This window comes from Chionomys nivalis, chromosome 17, assembly GCF_950005125.1.
Source record: "Chionomys nivalis chromosome 17, mChiNiv1.1, whole genome shotgun sequence".
NCBI classification, from domain to species: Eukaryota; Metazoa; Chordata; class Mammalia; order Rodentia; family Cricetidae; genus Chionomys; species Chionomys nivalis.
In genome coordinates, this window is record NC_080102.1 from 3,207,788 (window position 1) to 3,231,181 (window position 23,394).

Genomic DNA, 23,394 nt, shown 5'->3' on the forward strand with positions numbered 1-23,394 from the left:
GCAATAGATTAAATCTATATGACTTTCTAGAAGTAACTTGGTAATACAAATCTAAAACCACATATAAGATTCATAAATACAAGGAGCCAAACACAATAACCCCGCCACTCAGGAGGCAGAGACAGGAAGATCTCTGTGAATTCAAAGTCAGTCTGGCCTACATAGTACCTTCCAGGCCAGACAAAGCTATACAGTGAGACCCTGTCTTAAAACAAACAAAACAAAAAAAAAGGTGTGGGGAAAAAGTATATCGATAAAGCTACTACTGCTATTGTATATAAAAATGAGATAGTTTAACTGATGGTTAGCAGCAAACACACACACAAGTTTGCATTCAGATTCTGTGGGTTCCGTATCCTTGGATTAAACACGTGATGGTGACAGAGACGTGGAGTCAAAACGTGTGTACCCGGACGTGCACCCACGGGTTTCTCATCACTGTTCCCCAAAGCAGGTAACAACTGCTTGTATGGAATTTTCATGAACTCGGTGTTGTACATAATCTAAAGGCTTAAAGTTCACAGGAGAACGCATGTGACTTCTGTGGGAATGCCGTCCCATTCTATCGGAGGGGCTTGACCATCCCTGGAGTCTGGCGGCGGCTGGAGAGACGGTACCGTCCTCCGTGGACACCGAAGGATGGCTGGACAGTACTGGTTAGGCATCAGGCAATATTCTTGTGTTTTCAAGTCCTTCTCTACCCTGTGAAGTAGTGCATTATAAAGTACCCCAAAATAGGAAGCCAAATTGGTGTATGATCAAATGTTTGGTGATGCTAGCTTTCAAAATTATCTAGGATAATTAACAACATGAGGAAAAGCAGCATGCTATTTACACACGATAACATACTAAGTTATAAACAAGTATAGTAACAGGCTCCTATTTCTTTTTAAAAATGGAGCCAGGCAGTGGTGGTACTTGCCTTTAATCCCAGCACTCCGAAGGCAGAGGCAGAAGGCTCTCTGAGTTCAAGGCCAGCCTGAGTACAGTGTGAGTTCCAGGACAGCCAGGGCTACACAGAGAAACCCTGTCTTGAAAAACCAAAACCAACCAACCAAACAAACAAACAACAATTAAAAAACAACAACAAAAAAACAGGTCTTAGGGTTGAAGAGATGGTTCAGCAGTTAAGAGCACTGGCTGCTCTTCCAGAGGACCAGGGCTCGAGTCCAGGCACCCACAACTGTCTGCGACTCCAGTTCCAGGGGACCAGAAACCCTCTTACAGATATACATGCAGGCAAACACCAATGCCCACAAATGAAAATACAAAAATTTAATTTTTTTAAATGGGTCTCATGTATTCCAGTCTGGCCTTCAACTTCCACTTATGAAGTCAAAGATGATTTTGAGCCTCTAATTCTCCTGCCTCTACCTCCCCGGTGCTGGAATTACAGGCATGTACTACCACACCTGCTTGGTTTGTTTTGTCCTGTGTATGAGTGTGTGCCTCTATGTATGCATGTGTGCATCATACGTGTGCCTGGTGCCCATAGAAACCAAAGAGGATGTCAAATCCCTGAATGTAGAATTTGAGTTGTCAGCCACCACGTGGGTCCTAGGAACAACAACCTGACTTCTCCGCAGGAGCAGCAGGTGCTCTTGATCCCTCAGCCGTCTCTCCGGCCCCTGCTCTAACCGTTCTTAAGTGTGCAATTGAGGGCCTTTATATACATTTGATGTTGTGTAACCATTACCACTGTACACAGCAAAACCTTTCATAGCTCCCGATAAAGACTCCAAACAGGAGGGGAGAGGGACCCGTGAGGCAGACAGATCAAGTTCCCCTGGGCTCCACAGTGAGGCTCCAGTCCACGTAATACAAACCAAACAAGGGTGACAAAAGAAAACATTGCGCCCCCACTAAACAACAGCTGTCCTTTCACACACCCAACCCCGGGAAACTTCCGTGTAGTGTCTCTGGGAGTCACCTACTCTACACAGATCCCCAACTGCTAGGGAGATGTGCAGTTCCAGCCCCAGTGGCCAGCGCCAACCTCACCTGCATGTACAGCAGGTCGCCAGCTGCTCTGCAGTCCATCAGCATGGAGTCCAGGGCGGGGTCCAGATACCTGCATGATGAACACCTAGGGATGTATCCAGAGTCCGATACTCTAGAGAGCAGGGGTCCTCCACCCTGGGAACTGAGTCCCCTCCTCCCATAAACCTATACCACTGTACTTGCCTAACCTCTGACATGTTCCTGTATCCCTTCTCTGTCCTTGTTCTGCTTCCTCTGTGTGTGAGTTTTTAGCTGGTACGCTGTCATCGTTCTTATCGATATGACAACAATAAACATTAACAAAATGTACTGAGCATGTGAGACTGCCTTAATATTGACAATAGTCCTAGGAGGATTGTTCTCCTGTTTTACACATATGTAAACTGAGGCTTAAAGAGCTCAAATAACCTGGTCGAAAGTGTGGCGAACTGGGTCTCAGCGTGTATCCTCTGACCTAGGAACAGCTGCGCTCAGACACACAGCATTGAAAGCAGCTCCGGGGCAGTCTAAACCCTTAGATGGAAGCAGAGTCCTTTCCCCTTCTCAAATATCCAGTACAAAAGGTTTTAGTGATTTCTCAAACATTTCTGAGTAGCTGGGGTTAACCCTTTAGAATTCAAAGCCCCAAGCTAGACCCAACAAGGTTTCATTGGGTCAAATACATCACTATTCCTAGATTTCAAGGCGCCTTTTTTTGTTTTTAAAGTTTGTATCCCCAGATTACAGAATAACTACGATGAACAGAGCCAACTTGAGTAGCAATTCAACACAGTCATGGTAACGAAGGCTGGTGTCGCAGGTTGTTGGACAAGTCTGGGAAAGCACTCTGTCTTTTTTTTTTTTTTAAATATTTATTTATTTATTTATTATGTATACAATATTCTGTCTGTGTGTACGCCTGCAGGCCAGAAGAGGGCATCAGATCTCATTACAGATGGTTGTGAGCCACCATGTGGTTGCTGGGAATTGAACTCAGGACCTCTGGAAGAGCAGGCAATGCTCTTAACCTCTGAACCATCTCTCCAGCCCAGCACTCTGTCTTCACTGAGATTTCCTGCTGATTTATTCTTGCTGGGACTTCCATTTCCCCGCAAAATAACAGCATTTTCTGCAGAGACTCTGTGTCCTAATCTAAAAATTAAATGTGGGTGGCCCTGGAACATATCCTTCAGGAATGTGAGCCGAATGCTTCAGGGGGTCAAATTCAGTCCAAACTGGCTGAGCCACCCCCCTCTGCCTTCAAGGAATATCACAGTTAACAGACATCTGATCTGCCTGGATCAGCAACACATCCTTCCCTTACTACAGATAGTCGCCCATCGCTCGGCAAAGCGTGGTCAGCAATTTCTCGCCAGTCCGTTTCAGGCCGCTCCATCCCCCCACCCCCGCCTCTCAGGCCCCGTGAGACTGACAGATTCTCACGCAGTGGCGTCTCTCACAGGTGCTCACCATTTTCTGAGTCCTATCTTCCAGTCTTCCGCCTCGGAACTCTGAAGAGCAGTGTGAGGTAGCTCAAAGTCAGCCAGCTTCTTCACAACTAGAGAGGGAAAGGCAGCGTGAAGGCAGGTCAGGCTATGCCCTACTCCAAGTTACCCCGCATTGTATAAAACTGGTTTTTTTTTTCAGCCTGCGCCTTGCTCCTAGAAACTCCATTTTACAGTGTTTTGTTGTTTGTTTGTTTTGCTGTCTACTTCATTTTGAGGGTGGACATTGACAAAGTCAAGGCAGACCACACACCACCATCTGTTGTACGTCACCCATCCAGCACAGACTGAGAAATGACTTCTTCATACTAGAAAGGGGGCTGCCCTATCAGGATGAATTAAGGGGCCATGTGTATATTAAACCTATCAGGATGAATTAAGGCCATGGGGCACATGCGTATATTAAAACCAAACAAAGCTCCAAAACTTAACAGACAAGTAGAAGTCCCTCACCTGGATCCTATCTTTTTTCCCTGTTTTTGTTTTTAGATTTATTTACCTACTATGTATACAGTGTTCTGCTTGCATGTACGCCTGCAGGCCTGAAGAGGGCACCAGATCTCATTACAGATGGTTGTGAGCCACCGTGTGGTTGCTGGGAACTGAACTCAGGACCTTTGGAAGAGCAGCCAGTGCTCTCTCCAGCCCCACCTGGATCCTATAAAGTGATGCATGTCTCTCAGTACTGATGGCATGCCCCACACCAACCTGTCACCTGATACCCCCAGCTAACTTGGCTGCTGTCTGCCTGTCCACATGCTGTTTGCCCATCTGGACCTTCTGTCTTGGTTCTGGATCCACTTCTGCGGTTCCTTCTCTGCAGCCAGCTACATCTTTACTCTCAACCCTGTCTCCTGAGGCCTGGTCCACAGCAACACCTCCTCCCTCTGCTGGTTCAGGTCTAATCTGAGCAACACTGACTCGACAGCATTTTTGTTACCCATTTCTTCAACCTCTGTATCCTCCTGCTTTCTCTAAACTGTATTCATTATGGAAACCACGTATAGAAAAGCGCAGAGAGAGGTATCAACCACGTTCTGTTGGGTGTATGATAGGAGAGTTAATATTAAGATAAGGAGTAAAGAAAGCCCCTGCTCACACCCGCCCATCCTGTTTGGGGCACCATCTTACCAGAGAGCTTGCCCTCTGAGAAGCACCGGATGAGGAACAGGCCGAAGTACCCCAAGAGCTCGGGATACAGTCCAAGTTTCTGTGCCACCACCTGTGCCAGGAACAAGCAAAGGGGAGAATTCAGCAAAGGCCATGCTTCAGGCTGTGGAGGCAGAACTGGAAGAGACCAGTACACACCGGCAGCAAGTGCATTGCAGGTCAATAAACACTCAGAGAAACGTTCTGGAATCTAAAATTCACTCATATTTGTTACAGTTTGAATCTGAAATGGCCTCCACAGGCTCTTGCATCTGAAGTCTTGGTACCCAAGCTGGTGGTACTGCCTTTGGGGATCATGGGGACTCGTACTTGAAGTCCTTGTCATTTGTGGACCTGGGACCAAAAGGCTATGAGCCAGTTTTACTTTTAGCCCAGATTCTCTCTCCTGGTCTGTTGGGACGTGAGAAGTCACCGCTGCACATTCCGGTCATTGTGAGCGTCACCGTGATAGACTGCACCCTCCCAAACCATGAGCCAAGACAAACCTTTCTCCCTGAAACTGTCTCTGTGGGGCATCTAGAGAAGTAGCTAATGACACATTTGCTCTAGACAATCTTGGAGACCTAGGAAACTAGAGTGGGTAGAATCCAAGCCAGTGCTACTTCAGGGGATCCTGGGCCCACTGGGACTGGCTGTCCTGACTTGGATCTGGACATATGTCCTGGGTTATTCTAGTGCTTATCGTCAGATGGTGGATGGCGGCATTCTCCGCAAGCATCCAGCCCTAGGGCTTGCACTGCTGTGCACACCAAGCAAAAGGCACTTCCTACTGTTTGGTGGCATATAAACGTGCCCGTGCTGGTACCCTCCCTCCTTTGGCACCCAGGCCTGCTTCTCTCTGATGCTTCCTGCCATGGTCAAATTTAACTCACCATGGCTTTGGTCCAGCGTAAACTTCAGACACCATTATATGTAACCTTGGCTCCATGGGCACCGGCAACTCCAGGTCCAGGGTGCTCCTCTTTGACAACAGCTGCTTTCCATTTCAACATCTGTGGCTTCACATTTACCAGAGTGTGGCCTCACAGAAATCCACCTCCATTCACTTTCCCTTAGCAGGGACCAGAGGCTACCCTCTCCTCGCCTAGCTACACATTTAAGACTTGGGAAGACAGCATTCTCTCAGCAGCCCAGCTGGGCAAAGGGAAACAGCCCAGAAGGCAGAGCTGCTGATAACCACATATGAACCAGGAGAATGTTTTTGTTATTCTCAAAATTACTCAGACCCAGGTCAAGTCCTTGGTACCCAGCATTAGACCCCATGGAAAGCAGCTTCTGGGGGTACCCCAACATTAGACCATATGAAATGCAGCTTCTGGGGGTGCCCAGCATTAGATCCCATAAAAAGAAGCTCCTGGGGGTGCCCAGCATTAGATCCTATGGAATGCAGTTTCTGGAGCTTCCTGGGTGTGAGAGGAGAAGTCTTCAAGAAAGACCGCCTACCCTGCCAAAAAAAAAAGAAGTGCCCCACCACTCCCTGCCAGGCTCGCCTGCCAATACACACTGGGTATGCCCTGTTCCAGACTCTGCAAGGCTCCGTCCTCCTTCCTGTTCCCATCCTTGCAGCATCCTGAGACAGAGCCTTCTGCCTGTTACCAGGACCCAGTCTGGTGAGTGCCAGGGAAGTAGCCACAACCTTAGGAGAACCTCAGAGGTCTTGAGAGGGTAAATCAGGGAGCCCTCCCCTCACCGAGGATGGGCTAGACCTGGGCTTTCTGAGTCAGTTTCTCTTTGGGGATGATTTCTGTGTGTCACTTCTGCAGATAAACCATCCACAGAAGAAGCGACAGGCAGGAATCACATTCAAGTCTCCACCTCATAAAACCTGTTTCTGCCTCCCCTGGAGCTGAAGCTAAGCAGAGTTTACCTCAAGGACCCTTTCGGCTGTATCTGACGTTAGAACCTCCACGTTAATGCTCTTTCCATTGGGCAGAAACACATCCAAAGCGGCTTGCTTGGTGGTGACGTTCAATGTGTGCTATAACCAAAAAGGCAGCCGTCAGTTTCACACCCATCTCAGAGAGAACCAGCCGTCCTTGCCCGCCCCCACCACGTGCAGGGAGACCGAGGAGAGAGTACCCAAGCGCCGAGGTAACAAGGCTGTCTCTCTCCATGGGACCCTGCAGTGCACAGTCTGGTACAGTTCTTTCTATACCTGGAGATTTTTCTGTCACCTCAAGTCAACAGAGTCCACAAGCCAATCTGAGCATCCTTTGCTGGTACTTCTGTCTCTCTAGTGGAGTGCTGATTGACAGCCACCCCTCTATATGTATTTGTTGAGTGTAGAACATAAAATGAGATAAAACAGGGCACGTGCCTAACAGGACCACCTTCCCGACTCGAGCTTAATTTCCTTTTCAAAATTTTGATATAAACCTCTTTTAAAGACACCGCTAAGAATAAGGCTTTCCTCTGCCCTGTTTGCCTTTTGAAGCTAAGATGAAAATAACATAAATAGAAGCCATCTTTGAAAATCGGAAAAACAGTCCCAGGCCTAAGCCCAGGACACTCTGTGTGTCTGTTCAGCATAACAAAATGGCCCCGGTCACAACGTGACCAAAGGCCTCAGTCCAATCTGCATAACCTGTCTCAGGGAAGTTCATCCCAAGGGCTTAGACAAGCATGACTCAGGGGCCATCTGAAGAGGTACGTGGTCACTAAAGACTACCTTCCAGTAGAACCGGGAAGAGGGAATGGGCCTGGCATCAGCCACTAGAGTGCTGACCTCCCACGAGGCAGCAATGTGCCACAGTCCTCCACACAGCCAGAAACAGGAGCTCTGTTCCCCATTTCCCAGCTGGAGAAACTGGTACATAAAGAAACTAAATAAACTCAGTGTTGCTGCCATGTATAAATCTAGCAGTTGGAGAAAACAAGAAAATTATGAGTTCAAGGCCAGTCTGAGATACATAGTGTGCACTGTAGAAAAGAGAAGAGAATAAGAACTGGGAAAGAGAGGAGGAGGAGAGGAAAAAGTCAATGAAAACAGAAGGGAAGGGAAAGGGAGGGGAGAAGAGGAGAGAAGGGGGGGAAGGGGAGGGGAGAGTTTGAATGCATCATCCCAAGTCACAGAAATCAAAATATCACCTCTTGCTCCAGAGCCAGCTTCACCATCACCAAGCCAGATCTGCGGCTGTTTGTCTGAATGGATAGAAACATTTAAAATACCGGGTCACAGGAAGAAGCCCTGTGGCTTAAGCATCACCGCTAGACAAGAGCAGGTTGCAGGGTCTTAGGGTGGAGGATTAATGAGAAAAGGCTCAGAGACAAGACCCAAGATCCAGGAATAACTCAGACTCCAGGGACCCAATGACAGCCCCTCTCCAGCAGTGTGCATCGGCCAACAGCTAGTCAGGAGACAAGGGCCAAGGAAGTGTCAAGAACTGGATCAATCAAAAAAAAAAAAAATGCAAAAGAGAAGAAAGCATGACCAATGCATGGACATACACGTGCAGAGGAAGCATTAGACCCTGCAGATAAGGATGGTGGTGGTGCTACTAAAGGAACATGTCTCAGTATGAGGATCTCGATGAGAGAGAGAGAGCGAGAGAGAGAGAGAGAGAGAGAGAGCGAGGCTAAGAGGTGGGAAAATGAATGCAGCAGTGAGCTCGCAAAGTTCATGGGCAAACAATGGAAAAGAAAAATAGTCATTACCAAAGTGAAAATTACATCAGAACCCAGAAAAGAGACACCACAGAGCAAAGCTATGAGGTAAAAAGCTTTTATACAAAGCTAGACAGTCAAAATCCCAAGGCCCTAAAACTAGGCCAAAATCCTTTAAAATTATTGGAAGAATTAATACAAAGCAAAACTCTACAACACTGATAGCCCACAAGAGATATTTTCTTAAGGCAAGAAAACAAAAGCTGTAATGTACTCCTATAAGAACTTGCCAAACTTATCTTCATGTGTACTGGCATTCAATGAGACACAAGATTTCTACCTTAAATAATTTTTTTCTTTTTAATTCTGTGTGTGTGTGCATGTACACACATACACGCGCGTGTACGCGCACGCACACACACACACGTGCAGAAGCCAGAGGCAGCACTGGAACTTCCTCAGACAGGAGTTACAGGCTATTATCTGGCACAGGCGCTACAACCCTGACTAGGGTCCTCTGCTAGAGAAACAATCAGTCAATCAGTCTTCAACCATGGAGTCAACCCCCCAATGCCAGACTTCAACTTTTAAAAATCAAGTTTAGGGCAAACTACACAGGAGCAGGCCTGATATAGTAACCTGGGCCAGAGCAGGCCTGGGACAGTGAACTCCATGGGAACAGGAGCAGATCCACACCAGGGACATGTGTGAGAGCAGGTCTGGACTAGAGACCCAGGCCAGAGCAAGCCTGAGGCAGCGAACTCACAGGAGCAGGTACAGGGGAGCAACTGCTGAGGGAGTGGGTCAGAGCAGAGACCTCTGCGGGTTCAGCCATGAGTCTGGGATCTCTGCGGAACTAGGCCTGAGTCAGGATCCCTGAGGGTCTGGGCATCAGTCTGGGACCTCTGAGGGAGTGGGTAAGAGCCAGAGACCTCAGATCACCATGCTTTAAAGCTAGACGTCAACAGAAACACTAATCCCAGAAAGCCCACAAACACATGGAAATTAAACAATGCTCACCTTAATCATCATGGGTCAAGGGAGAAATTAAAGACTTTCTAAAATTCAGTGAAAATGACCACACAACAAACCCAAATTTATTAGACACGATGAAAGCAGTGTTAAGAGAAAAGTTCATAGCACTAAATGCCTAAATAAATAAGCTGGAAAAAATCCCACACTAGTGAATTAACAGAACATTTGAAAACTTTAGAGCACAAAGAAGCAAATTCACCTAAGAGAACTAGATGGCAGGAAATAATCAAATTGAGAGCTGAAATCAACAAAATAGAAACAACAACAACAACAAAAAATAATACAAAGAATGCAAAACAAAGAGTTGGTTCTTTGAAAAAATCAACAAAATAGACAAACCTTTATCCAAACTAACCAAAAGGCAGAGAGAGAAAATCCAAATTAACAAAATCAGAAATGAAAGGGGGACATAACAACAGACACGGAGGATCATCAGGTCATCTTTTGAAAACCTATACTCCACAAAATTGGAAAACTTAAAGGAAATGGACAACTTTCTAGATAAATATCACTTACCAAAATTAAATCAAGACCAGATGGACAAATTAAATAGACCTATAACTGCTAAAGAAATAGAAACAGTCATCAAAAGTCTCCCAACCAAAAAAAAAAAGCCCAAGACCAGAAGGTTTCAGCTCAGAATTCTACAAGATTTTTAAAGAAGAACTAATACCAATTGTTTCAAATTGTTTCACACAATAGAAACAGAAGGAACACTGTTAAATTCTTTTTATGAGGCTGCAATTACTCTGATACCCAAATCACATAAAAACATTACTAAGAAAGAGAATTACAGACCAATCTCACTCATGAACATTGATGCAAAAACACTCAATAAAATACTGGCAAATCAAATCTAAAAACACATCAGAACCATCATCTACCATGATCAAGTCGGCTTCATCCCAGAGATGCAGGGATGGTTCAACATACGAAAATCTGTCAACACAATCCACCATATACACAAACTAAAAAATAAAAACCACATGATTATCTCATTAGATGCTAAAAAAGCTTTCAACAAAATACAATATCCCGGACTGGAGAGATGGCTCAGAGGTTAAGAGCATTGCCTGCTATTCCAAAGGTCCTGAGTTCAATTCCCAGCAACCACATGGTGGCTCACAACCATCTGTAATGAGGTCTGGTGCCCTCTTCTGACCTGCAGGCATATACACAGACAGAATATTGTATAAATAATAAATAAATAAATATTTTAAAAAATACAACATCCCTTCATGATAAAGGTCTTGGAGAGAGCGGGGATACAAGGAACATATCTAAGCATAATAAAGGCAATATACAGCAAGCCAACAGTCAATATCAATCTAAATGGAGAGAAACTCACAATGATCCCACTGAAATCAGGAACAAGACAAGGTTGTCCACTCTCTCCATATCTATTCAATATAGTACTCGAGGTCCTAGCTAGACAATGAGACAACAAAAGGAGATCAAAGAAATACAAATTGGGGGAAAAAAAGAAGTTGAACTGTCACTATTTGCTGATGATATGATAGTTTACATAAGCGGCTCCAAAAATTCTACCAAGGAACTTCTACACTTTCAGTAATGTAGCAGGATACAAGATTAACAAAAAAAACAAAAACAAAAACAAAACAAAACAAAAAACAGTAGTCTTCCTGTACACAGATGATAAATGGGCCGAGAAAGAAATCAGAGAAACATCACCAAAGTTTCCGCCTAGCCAGGGAGTGGGTGTGGCTCCTGGTCCGCAGAAATGGGCCTGCTTTATGCTATTCTTTCAGGCTGGATGTTCTCCACGGACAGTAAAGTTAGGAAGGCAGACAGACAGCCGGCAGCCCGCAGGGCCTGCTGTTCCGATGGCTGCACTATGGTGCTCTCCTTGGCTACAGCCTTTGGTCTCATCTCAGTCTGGGGTCCCTGAGTGCTGAAACTCTAAAACTCCGGCTCTTTGTCTGCCTTTCCTGGGACCAGCACACAGACTACAGAACAAATGTCCGCTTAAACCGTAAGCCAATGTGAGCGACACACTTCATCTCCCATGTAGGACCGGAACAGGAAGCAGCCTCCAGCTTACTGGAAACGACTCTACTTCACAGAAGTCCAGAAAGCCTGTGCACTTGGGAAGCGGGCAGGCTCTGCAGAGGCTGATGGCGCCGCTCAGGAAGGAGGCTTACCATCTGTACCAGGGTTAAAAACTCGGTGAAGACGTCGCTTCTCATCACACGGGGGTCTGCAGTTACTGAAAAACACGGAAAGCAAGCCCAGTCAGCAAGAGCAGGGCGCGGCTCTGTCAGGAGTTCTGAGATCTTGCCCTAGTAGTGAGTTGACCTTCAGGATGTAAGCATGAGTTCTCCACGCAGGACAATGGACAGAGTCTGCCCCCTTGAGGTGGCCTGGGCAATATGAGCCCATCAAGACCTGGGACCCTCACCGCTCAGTAGCCACCTTATTACCCTAGCAAATGGGAGAACTCGCTTAGTTGGCCAGGCTGGCCTCGAACTCAGAGAGATCCTCCTGCTACTGCCTCTTGATCAAATACTCAATATAAAGAATGCCATTGCAAAGTCAGGCACACAGGAAATATCCAGAATGCACAGGTGTGTAGAGAGAAACTAGAGGGGTGGCTTCATGGGCCCAGTGGGAGGAGGCTAAAACGGGAAGCAACTGCCAATGGTCGTGAGGTCTCCTGTGGGGGCGATGGTAATACCCTAAAACTAGAATACGGTGACGGTTTGCGCAATTTCATAACTATGCTAACAATGACAAATAAGGCCTTTAAAGCAGGTGGCTCTTGTGACGAGGAATTTACGTTGCAACGCAGCTGTGAAGCAGAGTCTGCGTACATACCATTTTGCAGGTAGCGTTCCAGCTGATCCCTCCTCTCTTCAGCCATGGCGGCCGTCATTGCCAGATAGTGCTTTGGCGGGAAAGGCGGCAGGGAGTTTCCAAACACTCGTCTCAGCTGAAAGGTCCCAAGACAAAGTGAGACGCCAGCTCAAGGGTGAGGCGGCTCAAAGCCTTACCTTGAGCACTTTATTTAAAAGGAAAGAAAAACTGATCCCTGTTGGTGGCCAAGAGGAGGGAAAGGGGACGGACATTTCCTTTCAGAGAAACAGCCTTCAGTATACGTTCCATGGATGTCCTCCTACATCGCAGACGGCTAACTCCAGCCGTGCTCTGGTGAAGCCGGCCTGTATTTCCATTATAAGACGGTCAGAGCGCCGCTCACCTCACAGTTCCTTAAGTTCATTCTCCACCAGAATGATCAGAGATTATTTTTCTTTTTAATTTTTGATTTGTCTCACTATGTAGCCCTGACTGTCCTAGAACTCACTATGTAGACCGGGCTGGCCTCAGACTCACAGAGCTCCTCCTCAGTCTGCCTTCCAAGTCAGATTAAAGGTGTGCGTGACCATTCTTGGCTCTTTTTACTCTAATGAATGTGGCCACCTAAACATAATGTGTGTCCTTCACGTCGTTTCTGTGGGACGGTGCCAATTACAGAGGTCCTAGAAGGCTGGCAAGAAGGCCAATAGATCCCAGGCAGGCCTTTCCTCCCACCTACCGTACAGAACCCAGGACTATGGTGGCAGTCACTTTCACGGAAGATACATAAAAATAACTTTTAGGGGCTGGAGAGGCAGCCCATCAGTTACAAATACACGCTGCTCTCACTGAAGACTCAGATTTAACTTCCAGCACCCATGTCAGGCAGCTCACAACTGCCTGTAACTCCGGCTCCAAGAGGATCCGATGCCGCTGACTTCCGCAGGCACCTACATTCACATGGACACACACGCACACACATGTACATGCAATTATAATTATTATTTTTAAATGTGAAAAGAAACCAGGCAGCGTCCTGGGAGACTGGAACCTAACTCTTTTTTTTTTTTTTTTTGGTTTTTCGAGACAGGGTTTCTCTGTGGCTTTGGAGCCTGTCCTGGAACTAGCTCTTGTAGACCAGGCTGGTCTCGAACTCACAGAGATCCGCCTACCTCTGCCTCCCAAGTGCTGGGATTAAAGGCGTGCGCCACCACCGCCCGGCTGGAACCTAACTCTTGGCGGAGCCCTCAGCTTAAACAGGGGAACCAGTCGCAGGAGAAAAGAGACGGCAGACAAGACCTTTAGTTCCCGTCTAACTTTGGTTGCCGTTGCCATAATTACAGGGCACACCTGGCAATTCACATGGCCGCTGCTCAAGAACACATGTTGAGGCTGACCGCTTCTCTCCACCCCAGCGCCACGGCGCGGGTGCAATCCTACTAATATTTGTTTCCTGGATTGTAATAGCAGCCTCCTAGGCGGTCTCTCTGCTCCTCTTGTGACCCCCTTTCTCCTTCTAACACAGCTCTCAAGGAACACTTCAAAACTGTACGTGGAATCATCATGCTCCCTCAGTCAGAATCCTCTGGGGTGTCTCAGCTCCCCGCCCCCGCCCAGTCAAAGGCAAAATAGTTCTAATGATCTAGAACTATGACACCATTATGAATACAATTAGCCACGTGTAAGGAAAGTCACACTTAAATCGTTTAAATAAGATAAAATTGTAAAATCGGTTCCTAAGTCATGCCAGCCACATTCCACTTGTTTGATGGACAGTAACATGTGTCAAGTTGCTACCAAATTGGCTGAGCACATATACAGCATCTCTGTTGGCACAGATATTTCTGCCGGCCAAATGCTGGCCTGAATATAGAGAGGCTATTAACTGTTGGGCTATGAACAAATTATGGCTTCCTGCTGTTTATTGTGTGGTGTTGCTCAGTTCTTAGAGAACCACATTCAATGCCAGCATTTACTTGTGTGATTTAAATTTTAAAACATATCCTGCAGAGACTACAAACTATCATAGCCGCTTCGGGAGAGAGCTTGGTAATTTCCTACAGTGTTAAGCATAGTCTCACTGCAGACCCCAGCAGTCAGTGAATCGGAACAGCTTACTGAACTGATCTCAAGACTATGTGCTCACGGAGTCTGCACGTGGGGCTGGGGAGGTGGCTCAGCTGCTGTTCTTCCTTAGGACCAGCATTCAGTGCCCAGCACCGCATCAGGCAGCTCACAACTGCCTGTAACTCCAGCAGCAAGGGCTGACATCCTCTTCTAACCTCCAACGGCAGCTGCACACATATCACACACACACACACACACACATCTCTATCTCACACACACATCTCTATCTCACACACACACACATCTCTATCTCACACACACACATCTCTATCTCACACACACATCTCTATCTCACACACACACATCTCTATCTCACACACACCCCTCTCTCTCTCACACACATCTCTCTCACACACACATCTCTATCTCACACATGCACACAAATCTCTCTCTCATACACACACACACATCTCTCTCTCACACACACATCTCTCTCACACATGCACATCTCTATCTCACACACACACATCTCTCTCACACACGCACATCTCTCTCTCACACACACATCTCTCTCACACACACATCTCTGTCTCACACACACACGCACACACACATCTCTATCTCACACACGCACACAAATCTCTCTCACACACACACACATCTCTCTCTAACACTATGAAGGGTTAGCAGTGATCTATTCCTACCATAGAAAGCTTTCGTCCCTGAAAAGAAATGAACAGGTGAACCTTCAATGCGTGTTACCAGTGAAAGATGCCAGTCTGGAAAAGCTGCTGCATGGTTTCAATCATATGACCATCTGGGAAAAGGTGAAAATATAAAGCAGTAACAAGATCACCTGTCCCTGGGGCTATGGGACAGGAGGGTCTGAGGAGCTTTGAGCGCATGGGCACGCTAGACCTGTGAGAGAGAGCGTACTCACGGGGCACATGTTCTGCGCGTGGCCAGACACGCTGAACGTTTACAGTGTGAGCCTGACATCTGCAAATATTTTCAAAACCATTTAGGCAGCAGGGAGACTCTCGGGATGGAATGCAGCTCGTGACAGAAGACATGAACTGCGTTGCAAATGTTCTGCACACCTCACTGAGAGGAGGGAGGGGGAGCGACAACCTGAGAAACTTCAGGAAAGAGAAGTCCACATGAGGACTGCATGAAGTCAGCTGGGCAGAAGTGTTGTCCTGTAGCTGAAGTGGTTTCCCGCGGCGTGTGAGTTAATTCTCACACTACTGTGCAGCACACAGACTCAACCATGAAGTGAGTGAGTGGCAGGCGTCGGATTTCCCACTGCTGTAGCGAGTTCTCCGCTAAGAGCACAACCTGCGCATGCGCTAAAGGATGAGTTCCTGATTAGTGTGATTAGCACACAGATGGCACCATGGTCGATGCGAAACGTCCCCCGTTGGCGCCTGTGCCTGAGGACTCGGTCCCCAGCGGGTCTTTGTGAGGTTATAGAACATGTGGGGTCCAGGGTCTAGCCAGCAGCAAGAGGTCACCAGGAACGGGCTCTGAACAGGCTAGACACACGTGTGGCTCGGGTCTGTGGCCGCTCGTGTAACCAGCCTCTCGTCATGAGCGCTGCCCCACCACGATGGATTGTGCCCTTAGAAACTGAGCCAACACGAACCTCTCCTCACTGAAGTTGTTTCTGTGAGACCTTCCTTCTCAGAGGTAAGAAAAGTTATTGATGCAAATGGGTGTCCGTACACATCCCTGAGGCAAGCTTGGGTGACTCTGCAGGGCGCCTACCTCCCAGCTCTGCATGGGAAGGCCTGGAAGCGACACTTGGAGCCGTGAGCACATCTTGGTGTCTAAAGCCATCCCTCAACGAAAGCCACCACAAATCCGTGGAGAATGACTCCTAAGACGGAGCCTGGAGCAGCTTGGAGCACCAGCAAGGGTGGAAGTGTCCAATGGCCGAGTGTAAAGGAGACACAGGAGCTACGGCAGCATTCCTGTGCCCAGAGCTCAGACAACCTGATCAATAAATACCCATCACCCACGGTGCTCCAACTAAATTACTGAATGAACAGGAGAAGGCAGGCCAGTCTCTTGGGTAGAATGCCAGGTAATTTATGTGAACGGGGAACATGAGTCTCCATTCCTTAAGGGTGGGTTGTACACGATGATGTGGGGTACTGTAGTGCTCCTCAGAATTGGGGTGAGGGCACCACTTGCTGTGGGAAAGCCAAATGGATGCTTCCTCAGGCAAGAGACATCCGGCACCATCCACAGTGAGAGAGAGGCCGTGCGGGTGGCAGACATATGAGACAGCACAGCCAGAAAACTGCAGCTCACTCTTCTTCATGTGAAAACAAAGATCCCAAACAGAGGCACGTCCACAGGAGAGCCGACCAGTCCCCTCGAAGCCGTCAGAGTCATTGATAACATGGAGAGCCCGAGAGAACTGTCGCCGTCAGAGAGCCGAAAGGAGATCCAGCCATGAAATGGGATGCTGGGTCCCGAACAGAAGCCGCACGTTAGGTCAAAGCTAATCACGTCTGAATGAGTTGTGGGTGCAGTTATAACAGCGTTATCCCTGCTGTGTGGGTCACTGCAACTGTGCACACTGAAGGTGTGTTAGACAGAGGGCGCCAGCTGGGGAGGTGTCCAGAGTGCTGTTTATCCAGGGGACCTGGACACAACCACACAGTGGCTCACAGCCCTCCGTAACTCCATCTCCAGAGGACCCAACACTCATCTGAACTCCGGTACAGCACACACGATGCACATACATGCAGGCAAAACATTCATACACATCGAAGATATTTTTCAAATAAATCTTTAAAAATATTTTTAAAAAATATTTTATTTATTTATTATGAATACAATTTTTGTCTGTGTGTATGCCTGCAAGCCAGAAGAGGGCACCAGACCTCATTACAGATGGCTGTGAGCCACCATGTGGTTGCTGGGAATTGAACTCAGGACCTTTGGAAGAACAGGCAGTGCTCTTAACCGCTGAGCCATCTCTCCAGCCCTCTTCTGGCCTGCGGGCATACACACAGACAGAATATTGCATACATAATAAATAAATAAATTTTTAAAACTATTTTGAAGAATAGAGGAGACTGAATGCCTGACGTGGGGAAACTCTGTATAAAAATTATAAACTAAAACTTTTGCTACAAAAATTGAGTTTACTTTATAGAAAAACGGAAAACCCCATGTTCTGGATTCTCTTCAGAAAGTGAGAAGATTGGGCAGTGACAGGGTCACAATCCTCAGGCCATCATTTTTCAGGGACAGCACAAGGGATCCCGCCATGCCGCGTCGCCTCCTGCATGCCTGACCCCTGCAGACCCAACTCTCATCCATCCTGGTATCAAACAGTGTCGCCGCAATTATGTTTCCTTTAAACCCAAGGATATGTCCCTGCCGTGCCCAAGAGTCAAAGGGTCCAGCGGCGGCAGCAGCATCCAGGCTGTTCCACCAGCCAGGACGTTCTGATCTCTATCTCTCTCACTCCATTTAATGGAAACAAAAATCTGTCTTCTCTGCACGCAAGCATTTCGAGGCTAGATGACGGCTGACTAAGTGATGCCAAAAGGGGAACTGTCTTCATTGATATGTGTTCATAAATGCCACAGACATTCCCTAGCTGACTGCAGTCACAGCAGCCTTGAGACAACAGGACTGCCTGAATCACCTGCACTGAATTTAGGGGAGCCCTGCCCCGAGGCCATGAAGTGGGAAAAGTCAACAGGACTGAGAATCTGCAGCCTGACACAGAGCAGAATTCCTCCCAGCAGGTTTTACAGCAAGAACCGGTTCCTCAAGAAATCTCTGGCCTTTCAGCCTGAATGCAGTGGGGGGGGGGGGGGAGGAAGGGGGAGACCACAAATATACAGGGAGCTGAGTAAATTCTGCCAAAAGTCAACCATCGTCTCTCTGGTCCAGTTCTACCAACACAGGCCTCCTGCCTGGGTTCAGTGGAGTTTGGCTGCTGCAGCCACTAGCATAGCAAGACTTCTAGAGTTCAGCTCAGTCTCCACCAAAACCCCAATGAAAGATGTCAGAAGGGGAAGCTAAGCTCTCCGGATGTGATTAGGCCAAGCATTTCTGTTTGAGTTGTTCTTTTTGCTTTGTTGTTGTTTGCTTTGTTTCCTGGACTGGTCTTGAACTCAATATGTAGCTGAAATGATCTTGAACTTCTGATCCTCCTGCCTCTGTTTCCCAAGCACAGGATCACAGGCGTGTACTAACGTGCCTGGTTTACAAAATACTAGGGATCAAATCCAGGGCTTCAAAGGTACTAGGCAAGCACTCTGCCAGTTGAACCATATCCTCAGCCTGATGTGTGAATTTGAATGTACATTTGTGTGTGTGCGCGCATGCGTGCATGTCTGTCTCTGTGCGTGTGTGTGTGTGAGTGCACGTGCGTGTGTATTATCTGTGTGTGTGTTCTCCATGACTGGCATCAAAAAGTTGAAGCGTTTTCCTCGATCCTTCTCTCTTAGTTCTTATTCTTACTTTCTTTTAAATGGATGGGAAATAGCTCCAAAATCTTTTATAATTTTTTTTTTTTTTTTTTTTTTTTTTTTTGGTTTTTCGAGACAGGGTTTCTCTGTAGCTTTGGAGCCTGTCCTGGAACTAGCTCTTGTAGACCAGGCTGGCCTCGAACTCACAGAGATCCGCCTGCCTCTGCCTCCCGAGTGCTGGGATTAAAGGCGTGCGCCACCACCGCCCGGCTCTTTTATAATTTTTTATGTCATTTATTCCATTGTGGGGGAGGAGCACCTCTGCGAGGTCGAGGACAACAGGCAGGAGCTGGTGGCCTTCTTGCACCACAGGAGTCCTTGGATTTGAACTCAGGTCAGTAGGCTTTGCAGCAGGTGCCGCTGAGTCATTTAGCTGGCCCTAATTCTTAATATGACCGAATACAGAGCACCATGAAGAAGGAAAGGCCTTGTACATGTATGTAGGGAGTAGAGATTCCTTTCTGTATGAAGAGCTCTTCTGTAAGAGCTCTGTGTGAAGCTTTGATTATATGTATTATGTTAAATCAAGCTTAGAACTTGTGCAACATGGTTTCTGGCTGTAAGAACTGAATTTAGCTAGGCATAGTGATGCACACCTTTAATCCTAGTACTCAGGAGGCAGACGGGTCCCTCATCCTGGTCTACACAGTGAGTTTCAGGACAGTCAGAGGTACATAGTGAGACCCTGTCTCAGAAGGGTTACCTGTCCAGGTGATGTGGCCATGAGCTCTTGTCAGCTGGAGCATGTGGAGGGCTAGTCCAGGAAAGAGAAGGGTGTGTCTCTGAGGTGAGATGTGAATCGTGTTCTCTGACATCAGCTGTGTGGTCAGCTGCACCTCTGTCCCTCAGTGGCTGGCAGCCTCCCCTCTGCTGCTGAGCCCTGCTAATGTCTGCTGTGTGAATGCCCTGCCCAGCTCTCTGTGCCGTTAGAGAAATACCACCAGTCTGATGGATGCCTGTGCCCTCTCACTAGCCTGTGCTAGTTTCCCGGCTTTAGAGAAGTCTGTGAAGGCAATGCCAGCTTGCAGGGCCCAGGGTTGCACAGGGATTGTCAGCAGGAGGGGAACTCTGAAAACCTCTCAAACAGTGAGTTAGGGCGCTCCTCAACACAGTTAAGGCGCTCCTCCCTGCCATGGCTAGGGTGCTCCTCCTTCCCACGGTTAAGTTGCTCCTCTCTGCCACAGTTAAGGTGCTCCTCCCTCCCACAGTTAAGTTGCTCCTCCCTGCCACTGTTAGGGTGCTCCTCCCTCCCACAGATAGGGTGTTTCTCCCTGCCATGGCTAGGGTGATCCTCCCTCCCACAGTTAGGGTGCTCCTCCCTCCCACGGTTAGGGTGCTCCTCCCTGCTACAGTTAGAGTGCTCCTCCCTGCCACAGCTAGGGTGCTCCTCCCTCCCACAGGCCAGTCTACCTGGCTCCTTCCTCATTTTGAGCTAATTTTCCTACCCACCCACCCTCCTTCCTTTTGGAGCTGAGACAAGCCTGACTGTGTTGCCCAGGCTGGTCTTCAACTCTCTATCCCCCTGCCTCCATCTCCCATGGGATGGTCTTATAGGCATGTGCCTGCTCTCCTGGCTTTTATCTTCCTCTCCTCATTCACAGGTGCTGTCACATCCTCTGCTTCAAAGACTGCTCCTGGACCATCTGGAGCCAGTCCCTTCTCAAGCCCCTGCCTCCCTCCTCCCAGAAGTCCCCTTGGAATGCATGAGATGCTTTTGAGTCTTGTGACTCTGTCTGCTTAGATGCCACAATTCAATCTGTTTTGAGTGTGACCCCTTAGCTGATGAGTCTTGGGTTTGCTAGCAGAGGGGCTTGGAGAGGGGTGATCCTGATGAGCCAACACTGGAAACAGAGACTGCACAAAGGACACCCTTCACAATCACTCTTGTCCCGGTTGACCCCACCCTGGGAGGCTTGGGGGCTGTGAACGCAGTGAGCCAGAGGAAGGGGTGACTTTCTCAGTGGGATCCTGTTTCTGGTTAAGCTGGTGTTGAAGATGTTGGTATAGGAGATTGCTTTGGGATGTTTGCTTGCTTGCTTGGTTTTTGCTTTTTGCGACAGGGTTTCTCTGTCTCAAAACTTTAGAGCCTGTCCTGTAACTCACTCTGTAGACCAGACTGGCTTTGAACTCACAGAGATCTGCCTGCCTCTGCTGGGATTAAAGGCGTGCACCACCACCGCCCTGATGCTCTGGGTTTTAAAGAGTGCCCGTAGTTCACAAATTAGTGGGTACACGCCACCCACCCCCACTATACACATAGTCCAATGTCTTTCAGAGTGGCACAACCCAAGTCCTCGGGCACACTTTCCCTACCAGGCTCACCTGTTCATTCCAACGGTGCAGCTGGCTATAGCGTACCTTGCAGAAGAGGAAGCCGTCCAGGTACACGGAGTACAGCTGAAAGCACAGACACCCGCCCGGGATTATCCAAGGCAGCGATGATGATGCGGGGGGGTGGAGATAGGGGTGAGGGGGGTTCACAGGGTCACCGAACCGCTCCCTACCCAGTCGGCCCCGGGCCCCAGACCCACCACGTAGCGGCCCCCCATCGCGTCTGGCCGCTGCTGGGACAACGGGATGCAGAAATGCATCTTCATAGCTCTAGCGATGACGGGAACAGCGTGGCGAACTGGACCTGTTGTTCTAGAGTCTGGGCTGCCTCCTGAGCTCCGGCTACTAGAGGTCTGCGGGTGGGCGGGGTCCGAAGCCTGGCCCCGCCCCGGCCTCGCCCCCTCCACTATCCCTGGTGCCAGGTTGGACTAGAGAGACAATCAGGGTATAGAGAGACCCTGAGGAGCGCCAGAGCCTCTCTGGCCAGGGTCACCCTGGAAGCCAGAAGAAAGCCAGAGGCCAGAATTTTAGAGACTTTTAAAGAGGAAAGCCTGCCTCTGTGGGGCGGGGAGGAAGAGCGTCGAATTCTTTTTTAGAGGACTCCTTGAAAGCACAAGTGAAGAACCAGGCTCTAGCTGCATGAACATTCTATATACTTGCCAGAAGGTCATGCTACACCCTGCCCTGCCCCAAATCAGTGGAGCCAGGTAGCCTGCCTAGGAAAACAGCTTCCCCGAGGGGCCACTTGAGGGCCCGGGTCTAGTGTCTGTCACTGACAGAATGCGCACTTCCGGAGCTGGGTAGAGGAGGTGACATTCAGATGCAGGGGGTGCTTTGACCATTTGAGAACTTAGCATCACCCCGGCACTGGCTACAGTATGCTGTGGATTAAGATTAGAAAGAAAAAAGGGATCTTGGAAGCGCACTATGAGCATCACAATTATATTAGGCTTAGGGGGTTTGTTTATTTTGGGTGGTTTTTGTTTGCTTGATTTTTTGTCTTTATCTAGTTAAAGTGTATCATGGCATGCCACCATATATAAAGCACTGCTTCAGTGTTTTGTTTTGCTTTTCAAGTCTTCTTTTTCCCTAATGTATTAGGGACGTCAAAAACACGGAGGTGGCCTGGCTCTCTCTTACCGGGAGAAGCCCTGATCTTGCGTAGCTGCCTCTCCCTGTAGCTGGGTTCATACAAATCTTTGTTCCTAGGGTTTTTCAACGACTTCTCAGTTCTTCCTTGTTGACGCTCATTCATGTTAACTATGAATATGTTTGCTAGTTATTGCCTATAGACGGGATCTAGAATGACCTAGGAGCCAAACCTCTGAGTATGTCTGCAAAGGGTCGTCTGTCAATGGAAGACTCAACCGCCATGGACTTGATGGTACCATTCCACCAACTGGGTCCTGGAACGAACAGGAAGAGCCGGCTTCATGCCACCATTACCAATCCCTTGCCACTTCCTGACTACAGAATTTACAAGGGAGCAAGCAGGAAAATGTCACAAGTGGCCTGGCATGCTTCAAGGACCACATTCGGAAATCCGGAAAGATTGCTCAGCATAAGAGCTCTGGCTGCTCTTGTAGAGGACCTGGATTTGATTCCCAGCACTCACATGGCAGCTCACAACTCTCTGTAACTCCAGTTCTACGGGATCTGACACCCTATTTTATATTTTGCCTGCTTCCACGTGTGTGCACCATCTGTGCCTGGGAGCCACAGAGGCCAGAAGAGAGTCTGTGAGTTCCTGGAACTGGAGATCCAGGCAGCTGTGAGCTGCCCGATGGGTGCTCGGATCTAACCCCAGATCCTCTGCAAGGGCAGCCAGTGCGCTTAACCCCGAGCCATCTCTCCAGCTCGTGACTTTTGGTGTTTTTGAGGAAGATCTCCCCTAAGATACTCAGCCTTGAACTTCCTATGTAGTTTCACCTTAATCTTTAAACAATTTTTATTTATTCTTACTGAGTCAGGGGAGGGCGTTCAAATGTCACGGGGTGGCCATGTAGAGCTCAGAGCACAGATGTCAGGAGTCAATTCTCTCCACCCTGTCAGGGCCGGGTCCCTCCTGTTCTGTCCACCGGCTTCCAGCCCCCATCTCTGCTTCGCAGCTTGCTGGAGGAGTTCTAGAATTACTAGAACTACAGACGCCAATGTAATTGGCTTTTTAACATTGGTTCTGGGGGTCAAACTCAACTCATCAGGCTGAGCAGCAGGTGTGTTTATCTGCCGAGCCATCTCACGGGCCCTAGCGTTGAGACTGCGTCACCTTGGCCTCCTGAGTCTACACAGCCAAGCCCTGCTCACTCACTGCCACCCACAGACCCATTTCCAGGTAAGAGTGCAGTTGTAAAGATCTTCAATATCTTTGGTTGTGTTACACCAGCGATAGC

At 48.2% G+C, this 23,394-nt stretch overlaps 1 protein-coding gene across 1 annotated transcript in view; it reads right to left on the bottom strand.

Moving 5' to 3' along the window:
- Snx31 (sorting nexin 31) overlaps window positions 1-21,302 on the bottom strand; it is a 35,233-nt gene extending 13,931 nt beyond the window's left edge. The window contains exons 1-8 of the mRNA XM_057792633.1: window positions 21,205-21,302; window positions 20,996-21,070; window positions 12,129-12,243; window positions 11,456-11,520; window positions 6,523-6,633; window positions 4,617-4,707; window positions 3,451-3,538; window positions 2,002-2,071 (exon numbers count right to left, since the gene is read on the bottom strand). Of these exons, the coding sequence (XP_057648616.1) occupies window positions 2,002-2,071; window positions 3,451-3,538; window positions 4,617-4,707; window positions 6,523-6,633; window positions 11,456-11,520; window positions 12,129-12,243; window positions 20,996-21,070; window positions 21,205-21,270 (681 nt within the window). The 5' untranslated portion in view covers window positions 21,271-21,302. The remainder of the gene's footprint in view (window positions 1-2,001; window positions 2,072-3,450; window positions 3,539-4,616; window positions 4,708-6,522; window positions 6,634-11,455; window positions 11,521-12,128; window positions 12,244-20,995; window positions 21,071-21,204) is intronic.
- Window positions 21,303-23,394: the final 2,092 nt, after the last annotated feature.